The sequence below is a fragment of the Thermobia domestica genome, chromosome 11 (genome assembly GCF_964235325.1).
Source record: "Thermobia domestica chromosome 11, izTheDome1.hap1.1, whole genome shotgun sequence".
In the NCBI taxonomy this organism is placed as follows: Eukaryota; Metazoa; Arthropoda; class Insecta; order Zygentoma; family Lepismatidae; genus Thermobia; species Thermobia domestica.
The window spans coordinates 131,658,753-131,673,412 of record NC_137464.1 but is presented as its reverse complement, the minus strand read 5'-3'; the positions used below and the strand labels follow the sequence as shown (position 1 = coordinate 131,673,412).

General features: G+C 34.4%; 1 protein-coding gene across 4 annotated transcripts in view; it reads left to right on the top strand.

The window, feature by feature from the left end:
• LOC145664449 (DNA topoisomerase 2-binding protein 1-A-like) overlaps window positions 1-14,660 on the top strand; it is a 1,008,895-nt gene that overhangs the window by 18,184 nt on the left and 976,051 nt on the right. For all 4 annotated transcript variants that reach the window (XM_081731135.1, XM_081731136.1, XM_081731137.1 and 1 more), the window contains exon 2: window positions 5,885-5,989. In XM_081731135.1, coding sequence (XP_081587261.1) covers window positions 5,894-5,989 — 96 coding nt within the window. In that variant the 5' untranslated portion in view covers window positions 5,885-5,893. The remainder of the gene's footprint in view (window positions 1-5,884; window positions 5,990-14,660) is intronic.

The following is a 14,660-nucleotide window of genomic DNA, read 5'->3' as shown; positions in this document are numbered from 1 at the left end:
GCCGAGAAGCGGTTTGGATTTCACTTTGGGCTTATGTGACCCCTTGTACCATAACTCAGTTGTTGCATAATAACACCAAGGCGAAAAAAAAAAACTAGTTTCTGTCTATATGTGGTATAAGTGCGTAGAACAAATTATTTAAACAAAACAAAACAAAAAAAAAAGTTTAAACCCCCCCAAAAAAACGGTTTTCTGTTTTTTTCAATAAAAATCATGGTTTTTGCCAACCCTGATCCTAGGATAAATAGGGATGTCTGAGGAAATTTTTATGTTACATCCGGATCATCTGGGGCATTGTGGGAATGTTCTTAGCTCATTGTTAAATAGTTTCCTCATCCTTACTACTCAAGGTAGAAGCTTGAAATTTTGTACACACATTTAGTACACCCCTTAGTATTTCCAAGTTGATTTTGAGATCTGTGCGTTAACACACGGGAATCCAGAGGGGATCAAAATTTAAAAAAAAAAAAAAAAAAGTTTTAAAAAATGCCGATTACTCTCAAAATTTCTCGCTTCAGGGACATGATACGGAAATGTGAATGTTACCGTTTCAAAAGCTGTTCTATTCTAAAGAGAGTGATGTATGTACCATGATCCTAGGATAAATAGGGATGATGCTGTAGCTGCTTGACTGAAAGTCTATAGTTTACCTTTAAAAAGAGTCATAATTTAAAAGGGTTAAGAAACATTGTTTGGGATTGATGTAGGTTAACGATTGGGGATAATTCAAAATTCAACCCCAATACTTTCACTTAAATGGCATAATTAGCAGTTAATACTAATTCCTAATGCTTTTTCTTCAGTTCGCGACTTGTATTATACGAGGAGAAAGATTTGATTTAAATTTAAAAAATCAACAAAAATTCTCATTGCCGCACTAGTGAAATCACATCATTCTCACAGGTATCTGATTAGCTTTCAGTTTTAATTGTATTTCAATATGCCGATTTTGTTGCATTTGTATTTTTCTGGTATTTCAGTATGCAATTCTCATTAGTTTCATATCGTCCCTCCTTCATTTAAATTGATTTTTGAACAACTCTGTATCTGCTGAAAATGTTTAGTACACCTATTTTCTTTTGTTCTTAATAGTATGTATAAAAATGAAAATGCCTGTCAGAACAAAATTCAAAATAACATTTAAAAATGCTGGGGCATGGTTAAATGCGTTACCTTCCCCCCAATTAGGTCTTCACATGTCTAATGAAAACTTCCGAATCGCAGTAGCCTTAAGACTAGGTTCAGATGTTTGTGAGCCACATCGCTGTCCAGCTTGCGGGGATCAAGTTACCCAACGCGACCTGCATGGCCTCTCATTCATGAAGAGCATAGGCAGGAACACCAGACATTCATCTGTTAATGACATCATTTTGCGAGCCCTCACAATGGCAGGAATTCCTTCCATTCGTGAACCGTCAGGCTGTTGTCGTTCTGATGGTAAACGACCTGACGGCATGACATTAATACCTTGGATGAGAGACAAATCACTAGTTTGGGATTTTACATGTTCGGACACATTTGCCCATTCAAGCCTCCCATTGACTGTTATGAATGCTGGAGAAGTTGCTAGACGTAGAGAGGCAGAAAAGGAAAGGAAATACAACAATCTCCTCGACAAATTTATTTTTGCTCCAATATCCATCGAGACCAGTGGGGCATGGGGTTCTAGAAGCCTTGATTTTATCAGAGAGGTAGGCAGACGCATATCTATCGTTTCTGGAGATGTTCGTTCAGCGTTCTTCTTAGTACAACGTATATCCATTGCGGTCCAACGTGGCAACGTTTCGTCAGTTCTTGGTACGTTGCCGCCTGGAAGGGAACTGGAGGAGATATTTCTTCTCTAGTAGAGTAAAGCGGGGCAAAAGGTCGCACTTAATGTTCAGCATGCTATTGCTGCTATACCAAAAACAATATTGAGATGATCCATAATTGTTATTTTTTCTCAAAAGCCTTGTGAAATGAATCTTTTTATAAAGCATATATAAATATGATAAATTAATATATTGTTATGTTTTCTTCGTTAATTATTTTGAACTTCTGTGCATAAAAATTCTGTAGTTACATTTTACTGATTATTACACTGTATTTCATATAAACATAAGTGAATAGAAGGAAACATGTAAAATAAATGAAGAAAATTGTGTAAAAAAATAATAAAAAAATTTAAACATGTTAAATATTACAATATACATTTATTGTAATAGTATTCCAATAATATATTTTATTGTAATATTTTTACTACTCAATGTTGTATATACTTCATTTCCCAAAGCAACCTCTCGCAAATGTATGGTGCACTAGTGAATATTATCAAATAAATTATCATTTAGTTACATTTAAAAATATTTTCCGGTATTAGATTATATTTATCTGTTCCGCTTATCTTAGCGCCTCCAGGTTGAGAAACCCTGTTCTACTAAATTGGAAAAGAAGATTGATTGTTCTTGAGAGTACTGCATTGTATTTCAGTTTAAAGAAAAATAATTGTGATTTAAATCATTGATTAAAAAAGAAAATATATCATTCAATTTAAATCAAACAACCCTTGTTAAAGTCGTAATTAATTAGAAGTTCCAATTGTTTATATATATATTTCAGTTTGCTCACACAAGTACTAATGCTCAAATTTAAGTGTGGTTAATGGTAGCGTGCTTCATGTTATTGGTCGATAAAGCTTGTTAAATACTGCGTTGCCATAAGGCGTAAGGTAACAACTTCCTGAGAATATATGTACTGTGTTCATGTTACTCACTTATTACCTGACCAACGAGTGAGTGCGGGCGGACGGTTTTGTAACTAAAATGCAAGCAGCAGTGTTTCTAACCGGATTACTTGTAATTAATCCATCACAGTTCTTTTTGTCCTGTTCGTAATAAACCACTTCAAGTTAAGACAAACACAGTCTCAAAAGTAATGGAAGTTATTTCCAGTACATTTTAAGTGAATAAAAAGGAAATAATAATAATTTAGCAATAACTTTCAAATAAACTAACCTCAGTGTTGTACAAAGAAACGCTAAGAACTTCGTAGCATTCGAGTGTTAAGAATTTCTACTCTTCCTAAAGTATTAACAAAATCTCAAAATTCATCTTTGTAAATCAGTCAAATATTTAGCAACTGCGCTTTCATTGTTTAAAGCAAGTTCTACTATGCAGTTTTGAGATAGGATATCTTCGAAATTGCGACCATATGAATTCCGATCGATTGTATAAGCAGTCTTGAGTGACAAAATTCTTTTACATTGAGAATTTTCTGCCAAGTCCGGTGAGAGAGAGACTGATAATCTTTCACCGCCACACTCCTAATCTCGAAGGAGTCTTGGATCCGCCCCTGATTGAGATGGTAGATAAAGATAACTTTCTCTTATGTCTAACTCGTCATTATTTAGCATAGTTTGGTAATAAAGAGATTCCAGTATTTCTGCCACATTTTGAAAACTTTATTTAAAAGAAATATACCCAATGCTGCATTGGGGGCGGAGGGGGAGCGATTAAAGTTTAAACTGGGGAACCTGAAAATTGAAGGTTCCTTATAACCTGTGAAATTTATATAATAATAATAATAAAAACAACCTGAATTACGTATTAAGAAAGAAAGTATACAATATACATTTTCAGGGAAACTGATTAGAGTGAATATATATTTGAATAACAAAACGACTTGCATAAATTTTCCAAAGTATCAAGTTTGAAAACAACGAAGTTTATCTTCCACTGTTATTTCGTTGCTCAAAGATACCGATGATGAAATAATTGGCCGGAAATTACGCGGCCATTTCTTACATCAATTCACGAACAAATTTAGTCCAATATTAGGTACCTAAATTCAGTATTAAAAAGAAAAAAAAAAAAATCTTGCAACCACACGTACCACATTTTAATACTTAAACTTGAAATAAAAATCTAATTGGTTAAAGACGATTGCCTTTCTCTTTGAATTTAATAATACAGAGCTTTTCAGATGAAGGAGGGAGAGAGCCAGGTTTTATTAAACAAGACCGTACATCTGATGTTTGACCTATAGGCAACTTGTGCTTACAGGCTAAACTCAGTTTTCTGATGTTAATCAACAAATGATTATGTATTAGAGACACAAAAATAACACTAGACTCCCAAGTTTCGAAGTTATATTGAGTGTGAAAGCAGTTAGTAGAATTAATTCTTTGTTACCTGAGAGCTAGAATCCGAGAGAAATTCAGAGGATATTTAAGGGGAATTTCTGTCCTCATAAATAAAAATTGTAAATTTATTATGTGTTGAAGCGATGATACGCTTACACTATCCATACTCTGATGTTTTATCAATACTTTTGTTACAAATTTACCGAAGGACTGGATTTCGATAATAGTGAAAATGAAGGATTATAAAATTAATATTTGGGATTTAACTAGGAATCGAACCCAGAACCATGAACATCAAAGGCACATGCGCTTGCCAATAGACCAACGGAGAGGACTTCCACAGTTCTCGAGTGGAAACATATCGGAATTCTTCTCTGGCCAAAACTCGAGAAAATAATTTATTTGTGAATTGATAAACATACACTTAAAATAAACACAAGCATCGTGAGCCTTAACCTTACCTTGATTTAAACTTAGTTACAAGGTATTGCACAAGTCTCTAAGCTATCAACCCTACATAAATCTTGTCATTGACATCGTCATTTCTGCGTTTTATAATGGAATCAAATAAAGCGTAATCAATTTTTTATACAATCTGCTTAATACATGGTAGAAACTCACTGAATTGTTAATTGTGCTGTGTTGTTCTAAAACTGCTAATTTTCATGCATATGTCATTATACATAATACATCTGCATTACTGTAGAAATGGTCAACCATTCCTGCATTCAATAACAACTATATAACTTATGGCGTTCTTTATTAAGCACAAACAGATTGGGCTACATATAACATATGAAATGCAATTTTTAAAAGCCGTTGGATACACTTCAGAGTGGTACTGTCCGCTCCCCTGCCCAACCGCGCTTGCCTAGAAACAGATGTAAAAACAACAGCATCGCCATCCTCAAAAACGGCACTAATATCCTGGTCAGGTAATACATGATATTAGTGTTCTTGACATGGAATAAGTATTGTGAATTTTATATAAGTATTTATTATCTTATTTACATATAATAATGTGTGCTAATAGAAGTATGCTTTCTGTGAGTTGGCGATAAAGCTTGTTAAATATTGCACTGTACTAAAATAAACGGTAACAATTCTCTGCAGTTTATTTAATGTGTTCATGGTGCTAGTTGCTAAAGTATATTGTGTTTGACATGGAATAAATACTCGTGGATTCTATGCAAGTAATTACAATCTTTTTACAGTAAATACGACCTTTGTCTTATTAAACAGCAAAATACATTCATGTTCAGCGTTATCACTTCCCATTTTCAAGCAATCAAATTGAAACAATATAGGCCTAGTTCAAGTTATAACTAAATCGTCGTTATATATTACTGTAGAAATGCTCAAATATAAAATGCTCAAATCTAAATTTGGCGACGTATTTTGAAGTAATTAAATTGAAACTATGCAGCTTTTAACTTGCAAAGAAATCGTCACAATAGTTTCAAATCTGCAAACTACCTGTACACCCAGCCATCTATTTGCGTCAGGTAGATTGCACACGTTGCTAGCTGCATGTACTATTAGGAATTAGTTTTGTTCACAGACTGATACGTTTCCCTTTTATCATAAGGATTATGTAGTTTCCAAAGATAGATTTTTAAGTAATTTTCCCAAATCTTTCAATACTAGTATGTGCGCCTCACGTTTATTTCCTACTCTATCAATGTGTTATTCCCACCTCAGGTGTACTGATTTAAAATCTGCAATATACACATGAAGATAATCACATACATATTTTTCCTTCAGGTTTGAAATATGGGCGATCCAGAAGACGCAGTTTGTATTTACTTCGTTGTACCTAGGGGATTAACTAAAGAAGATTGTTCAATAGACTTGCTTCAGACCTTTCAGGTAAATAGTCTAAAGTTTGAAATAAAGCTTTTACTGTACAGCGTTAGTGGAAAACCGAATTATTAATTTTAATTGTCAATAGCAATAGACTTCAAGTGTAAATACAGTTCATATTTCGGTAGACTAAGTTTAAGAACTAACTTAGTCAATTGTTATAGAAGTAGAATATATATAATATCAGTGGCGGCTGCACCCTTGTTCTAAATTTGAGCAGATACCATTTTGATATTCGTATAGTTATTATTGCTATAATGCACTAACGGTTAAATATAAACTTTCTTACCAATGAAAAATAGCGTGAGACATAAAAATTTAGGGAAAGCGGACATATGCTTAATTATAGGAAATATATAGTATACGTATTTAATGTGTACTTTTACTAAATTACTAGGACCATCTGAGAACGGTAATCCGATTCGTGAAAGTGCTTACCATTTAAGTTTCTATCTCACAAAAGAGGAAAAATTTAGTTTATAATCTGCTGTACTTCCTAGTTGTAATAGGTTTGTTTTCCGGACTTATTGTCACCGGAAATTGCAATTTTGCTTCGTATCAATATTTAAATCCGGACGTTCTTGGTTTGTAACGTGCTCTATTCTTCACTATTAATAACTAGGTGATTTTAATAATGAGAATCAGGTATACTCGTTAAGTCACTTTCCAAAATTAAATTGTGTCATAGAATGTGAATACGTATGTATTTTGATTCGGAATACCGTAAGTGAGTCTGTTTAGACGAAGAAGAAGAAAAATTTTGAAAGCACATCAAAAACAGGGAATGAAGCTGGTAACAAATTGAAATAATTAAGTGGCTAATTGCCAGAATTTTGGACGAATATTTAATTATTAAGCCAACCACCTTCTTTTGGATCTTTAATCAGCTTCAGCATATGAATAACCTTTTTCGTGTATTTCCCTTTGTGCCATTTTAGCTCGGCCATTTCAATGGCCGTGAGCATTTAACCGAAAACAGGCATCTGTTGTCAGCAGAGCGGACGTTTACTTGCCCTTGGAAGGAAAACGTATGCACCGTTGGGGACAGCCCTGCAATAGGGTTTTAAACATCTCATTACTAAGGTAATGTGATTTTGATTTTTAATTACTCGTCAGGGAGATGGTTTTAGTTTTCAAGCTGGCGTCACACGATTGCATCGATGGTCGCACATCATCATTTTGAGTACCTAATGCAAAGTGATTGAATATTTTGGTGATAGACTAATCAAAACAACTTACCGGTATATATATATATATATATATATCAGAATTTCCTTTAGAATGTGCAGTGTTATAATGCAAGTAATGTACTAAATTTTGCTAGAGTCGTATGTTGTTCACTCGGCGAAAGAAGAATATTTCGGGATTTTTTTAATTGTAGATGTTAGTTTACCAATATAAATATTTGAACTAGCTCGGGTAAATTAATGTGCATAAGACTTTACTTGCCCTTTGAAATTTACTTTGAACCTACCGTCAATATTAAATAAAGTTGATATTTGCTCATGATATTCACGTAACTTCATTTGCCAAAGCTTTTTCGACTATGTCAACATGGTGTTTTTGGAGGTAACCTAAATGTGATTATGAAAAACCTGATTGCATTTCTATATATATATATATTTCTTTTGTTCGTTCATTGTCCATATGAATGTATAATTGGATATTCCCCTCTGCATCAGAGAATATGTTGTAATGAGTCATTATTTCTGTTTTATGTTAATCTATATTTGTATATACTTCATTATTCATAATCGTATACATAGTAGTATTAGTTGTTGTTGAACAAAGATGATGCCAACCTAACCTGATAATCTGCTAAGCTCTCTTGGAAGAGGCATTATGTTGGTAGGTGATTGCGATAATAATAATAATAATAATAATAACAATAATAATAATTAAATAATAATAATAATAATAATAATAATATAAAAGTAATGATAAAATGTTTCAGTATCATGACAGTTATAACGCAGAAGAGTGAAGAATAGAGGACAAAACCATTGTAGTAAAATTTTAAACTTTTTAATAAGTTCTTGGCCCGACCCCCTTCCGAATGTACTACCCTGATGTAATTGATGTCATGTGAAATGTTGATCTTTTATATGTTTAAGTACCAAATGTCACGATTCTACCATGAACGGTTTTTATTTTACAGGTAATTGAATGAACCATGGCGGAGCGAGATGCCAAATTCACCAAGGAGGAGTTGCGAGGTGTAATGAAGTTCTTCCTGCAACAGATGTCGCCCAAGGAAATCCATGGTTGCATGCTAGACACATTGTGTGGACAGTGCCCTTCATACTCCACTGTGGAGAAATGGTGTGCGAACTTCAAGCGTGGTAAATTTTCAACAGAAGATGGTGACAGGTGTGGCAGGCCAGTGTCAGTGTCAACTCCGGAAAAAGTGGACGAGATTCATGACCTGATATTGAGCAACAGACAGATTTCGCTTCAGGAGATAGCTGACAAAGTGCACATATCCAAAGAACGTGTTGGGTCAATAATCCATGATCAGTTAGACATGCGCAAGCTTTCTGCGAAATGGATTCCGAAATGTTTGAACGCGGATCAGAAACACGAACGTGTGAGATCATCACAGGTGATTGTACGGCATTTTGCGAACTCCAAGGACGATTTTTTGAATCGGCTTTTTACCCAGGATTGAACGTGGTTGCATTACTTTGATCCGGAAGCGAAACAGCAGTCATGCGAGTGGCGCCACTCAGGATCTCCAAGGCCCAAAAAATTCAAAGCACAAAAGTCCGCAGGGAAGGTGCTTGCCTCAATATTCTGGGATAAGGATGGGTTTTGCTCTCAGACTACCTTCCAAAGGGCCAAACCATAACTGCAGAGTATAATCTTCTGATTATTATCTGTTTCTAAAACTCAAAACAGCACTGAAAGGACAGAAATTTTACAGTGATGAAGAGGTGATAACAGCAGCGGAACAGTTTTTTGCAGACCTTGAGATTTTTTTTTTTTTTTTTTTGTGAGGGGTTGTAGAAGTTGCAGCATCGAAGTGCTAAGTGTGTTGACCTTCGAGGGGACTATGTTGAATAGCCTCACACTTTCATGCCTGCAGCTCAAGTCCTTCTGGGTCTTGCCGAGAACTTATCAGCCCACCCTCGTAGTATACTAATGAACGCAGGTTTCTATGAAAGTTTAGGGAGAATATAATTAGTTGACATAATGTAAATGAGAATAATATGAGGTTATTCAAGTGTTTGAATTAGGAAAAGAGAACAAATATAATAATATTTACAAAATCTTATTTATTGAAAAAGGAAATACAATAAAACTGAATAATAATCAAAATATATTTGGATATGTAACACATTTCGAACTGTAACAATTAATACTGTATAGATTTTTCCCTTTCATTTCTCATATTAACGAAACTTCATAGCGAGTATTGTATGTCATTCTTTTTACCTGAAATGTGAATAAGCAATAAAAGAGTTACAATCGTAACTTAATATGTGTTATTCAAATAACATACTAAATGCGAATTGATGTTTTTTTTTTTTTTTTTTTTTTTTTTTTAATCTGAATAACTCAAATATAGGCGCCTTCCATTTCAACTCAGGCAAAAAAAAAATTGTACCATCATCATCTCAGATATTGTTGAAACTTTTTTTTATAGCAACTAGACATGTTTTTAAGAGACCCATATTTTTTTGTTTTGTCGAAAAAAATTTTCGCGCCAAGTAATGGGCCATCAAAGACGGGGAGTACAATTTATGAATTGTAAAAGACATGGAAAATGGTCAATTTCGGAGCCCCACCATTCAGCTATGGAGACAGGTAGAGTTATAATTCTTGTTGTGGTATGTACATAGGGATATAAATAAATTATTATAGTTTGGTTTGTGCATGCGTATCTTTTTGTACATAAATGAACAAATTAACGTCAGTTTATCTGAAAAGTCGAAGTTTGCGAATTTTTTTCAAGCACTTCCGGTTCGAATTTTAAAATTCTGTTTTCACGGTTGGTAAGATCTAGTTACCCGCTTTCCGAAAAAAAAATTGTATCGCTTCTGTGTGCAACCGTTTTATCGCAAAAAAATTCGGGAAATTGTAAAATTCTCAAAAATCGCAATTTTCTCGAAAACACCATCTTTTAAAATTCTGAAATTTTGTCAGATGGTGTAACTTTACATGAATAATAAACACACCAAATACCATTTTCGACCAATGCTTCATGAATTAACTACAGCCTTTTGAAGTCAGCGAAGTTTCGTTAACTTTGATGTTACAGTTAGCAACACTGGAAACAATAAAATGCAATGATTTGATGATGTTCGTGGTTCACATTAATTAAATGAAGAATAAAAGGTTTTCCTGACTGTTTTTTTTTTATTATTATTATTTTGATCAAAAAAGCTCTCTGGAATATTAAAATGAGCCTCCCCCCTTCTCCGTTTTTTTAAAAACGGAGTAATCTGAGATGGAAATTACGATTACGAGAAACACAAATTTTAACTTCACTTACTTAAAATGGTCTTCGGAAACAAAATTTCACTGATTTTTTTTTTCAACATGGACCAATCATTTGCTTGCTTGGTGTCTTCTTCGCTAATAGCATGTAACCGTGTAGATGCTTAAATAGGTGTTAGTACACTCACAACTCGTCCAGATGTGGATCCAGGGAGTCGATCGCCCTCCCAGAAGAAACTTTCTTATTTTATATATAAGTAAAACCCATTCCAGAGTTTGGAGGTCTTAAAAGTAGCTCTAAGTAGCAGTATAACCCCCCTCCAGAAGTCCGTCCTGGATCAGCCCCTGCGTAGCACATTGTCGATAATTACAAAACACTTATTTTCACTTCTCTTATGCTCTTCTGGAAACCTGTACACTGCTGAAAGTCCATGTGGAAGCATAAACAGCACTTCAACTTTACGTAATTCATGGTTTATTCATAATTCTGCTACGCACCACTGGTTATCATAAGTATATGCAAGGGCGCCGATCCTGAGGGGGAGGACCGGACCCCCGAAAACTGATGTGAGCCCCCTATTGTATTTATGAATATACAATATTTGGCATAATTTGAATGCAATTTGTGTTAAAATCCTCATATATATATCTTCTGCATCTGAATCCCCCCCCCCCAATTTACAGAGAAATCGGCGCCTTTGCGCATATGTATGTAACAAAAGTTCCTTTTTGCAGACTTCTTAACTCTACACTTTGAATTGCAGAAGCTCGATTTTGGGGGAATCATGAAGTTAGTTTATGGTGACCCGTTACTGCCATTTAAAAAAAAAAAAGAAAAAAAAGTCAAAGGTGACTTTGTTGAATACCAGTTACCGGTCGCATACTTTCCCATTCTTACTTTTTTTTTTTCTTCCGGAAGTTGTCGAATTCAGTTCCAGGCAACAAAACGAGAGTAATACCCGGAGTTTGTACTTGCACTATACTCACGAATTCTTCTGCGGTTTTAATACTGTGTGTATGTTTTTGCCTAAGGTTATGCGGCATTGCCACATTCTTTACAACCCCTCCCCCTCCCAATATTGTCGCAGAGACCCAAGCATGGCCGGTTTCACTGCTTTATCGGACCTGTCTGCATCTCGAACATCTGAAAGTGATTTTTAAAGTGGGATGCAGCACCTTCAGAAATCACTGACACGGTTTGCGAAATTGTAGACCCTTATTTCCACGTATTCGAACCTTTTTCTATAACCTATATTTCGCTTTTCTTCGAGTATTTTTAGAATCTTGTCTATGACTATGAGTACATGTATGTTTTATCGTCGGTTATTACAACAAAACTGTCAGTTGTTCCATATTCCGGTGATAACTCTGAATTTCACTTTGCAGAATAACAGTCCAGTTTTCAACGAAGTCCACATGAAGTAAAATAGAATTTGTATCTTGAAATTTTATACATGCTTTTCGGTAGCAATTAATTCTCTTTGGATTTTCTTGATGTAGTCATGAATTACAATTCTTACAGTTAAACCAGCAATGTACGATACGAAAACAGAAAGTGGCACCGTTTTTTTTTTTTTTTTTTTTTTTTTTTTTTTTTAAACGAGATCATTGTTTTCCCATATGGCGTACGTAACACTTTCATTTTCAACAGGATCAAAGACTCCACACTTATTCCTTCCATTCCAGGACATTCACCACATTCTTGAAGAAGACAGCTGTAATTTTCAGCGGATCATACTACTGAAGGAAATAGGTCACTCATGACAGCTTCAATACAGGTTGCACCTTTGATTTGTTGCAACGCAGTAGCAGATAACTTAAAATTTGCACAATACACACACACACTTCCCTCGCAGGTTGCGGACTGACCCACTTTAGTCGAATACTATAAAATTCCGAGTGACCCATTCTTATGCTGAGATTGTTCTGTTTAAAAAGTCCGTAAATTTCTTTGATGGAACGCGTAAGAAAATGTGTCGATTTTTTTTTTTTTTTAACTTTTTGTCCTTTTTCGATCACTGTAATGACATCACACTTAATTTAGACTTTGTCTGGATCATTCCAAATCATTACTGATGTAATAGTTCAGGCTTTTTGTAGATCATCAAAATTTATTGGATGGCCATTTTAAGTAAACTTAAAATCTGTGTTTCGTAATCGTAATTTCCATCTCATATTACTTCGGTTTAAGAAAACGGACGAGTAGGGGAAAGGCTCATTTTAATATTCCAGAGAGCTTTTTTGATCAAAATAATAATAATAAAAAAAAAAACAGTCAGGAAAACCTTTTATTCTTCATTTAATTAATGTGAACAACAAACATCATCAAATCATTGCACTTTTATTGTTTCCAGTATTGCTAACTGTGACATCAAAGCTGACGAAACTTCGCTGACTTCAAAAGGCTGTAGTTAATTCATGAAGCATTGGTCGAGAATGGTATTTGGTGTGTTTATTATTCATGTAAAGTTGAACCATCTGACAAAATTTCAGAATTTTAAAAGATGGTGTTTTCGAGAAAATGGCGATTTTTGAGAATTTTACAATTTCTCGAATTTTTTTGCGACAAAAGGGTTGCACACAGAAGCGATAAAAAATTCTTTTCGGAAAGCCGGTAACTAGGTCTTACCAACCGTGATAACAGAATTTTAAAATTCGAACTGGAAGTGCTTGAAAAAAATTCGCAAACTTCGACTTTTCAGATAAATTGACGTTAATTTGTTCATTTATGTACAAAAAAATACGCATGCGCAAACCAAACTATAATAATTTATTTATATCCCTATGTACATACCACAACAAGAATTATAACTCTACCTGTCTCCATAGCTGAATGGTGGGGCTCCGAAATTGACCATTTTCCATGTCTTTTACAATTCATAAATTGTACTCCCCGTCTTTGATGGCCCATTACTTGGCGCGAAAATTTTTTTCGACAAAACAAAAAAATATGGGTCTCTTAAAAACATGTCTAGTTGCTATAAAAAAAAAAGTTTCAACAATATCTGAGATGGTGATGGTACATGCTCTGCCTGAATTGAGATGGAAGGCACCTATAGGGAGTTCTTTACTGGAATATTATCTTAACAAGGACTTGGATGCTGCTGTATATGATATTTTATAGATAGATAATCTTTGATAATAACCGTTGCGCTAAAAATAAAAATAAAAAGAACTTGATCACTTGATTAGATGTGCAATCTGAGTATATTTCATAAATTGGCTTGACTTGTTCTTTTATGGCATAAAAAGCATATTTCATAAATTAGCAACGTCCAACTAAAAGGATCTAGCTAGTAGTTAAGATATATTACTGGTGAAAGATTTCTTGTGTGCAAGGGTACATTGTGAATAAATGATAATAATAATAATGCTTTTACAAATAATTTTTAGATATATATATATGTTTTAGTGGGAGTATGGTTATGGATCGTTCGAGATGTGTGACTCAGATAATACGAAAAGATGAGTAAGTCATCAATAAACCAACACGAACCAGAAAAGTATGGGTGTTGAGATAACTCGAGAGACAGAGTATCTATAAGTTGTGAACGATTCCAAAAATGGTTTCATGTAAGTTGTGTTAAACTGAACCCTGTTGAATTCGAGATTCTAAAACAAACTGAGAAAAAATGGCATTGTGATGAATGTCAGGCGTTAAGGGAAATAAACTCAAATGATGAATGTGTGGGCAATGAGGCTAGTGTTAGTGCAAGTAAGAACATTGTTGGTAATAGAAACCCAGAAATTGTAAAATCGGTGCCGAGAATCGAGATGGACGGTGGTCCCCTATTGGAAACTAAGTTGTTTAATTGGCTAATAGGAAAATGCTAAAGTCAGGGTAGGCGACATACGATCATTGAAAAGTATTGTTGTAAGTGGTTAGAGGCACTACATCGTGTTAGACAGGCATAATCGTAAAGCATATTGAGCAGTCACTGGTAAGATGATTTATGTTCAATCAAACTTCTCTCCCGAAACTTGGAATAGAGATGATGTAAACTTTTCCGTTTCGTGATAGATTTCGAATTGACCCCTTTAAAATTATCAACGTGTTTTAAAGGAGGAAGAAGAGGATCTGATCATCAAGATTTTTTTTAGATATTTCCCTTACCTTCAGTAGACTACGGGAGCGGAATCGAATTTGTTAAATTACAACATTTGGATTAAATAGTCGGTGTTTTGTGGTGGTGTATTTCTACGAGCTGTTATGTTATAGTTCAAATTAAATGGAACA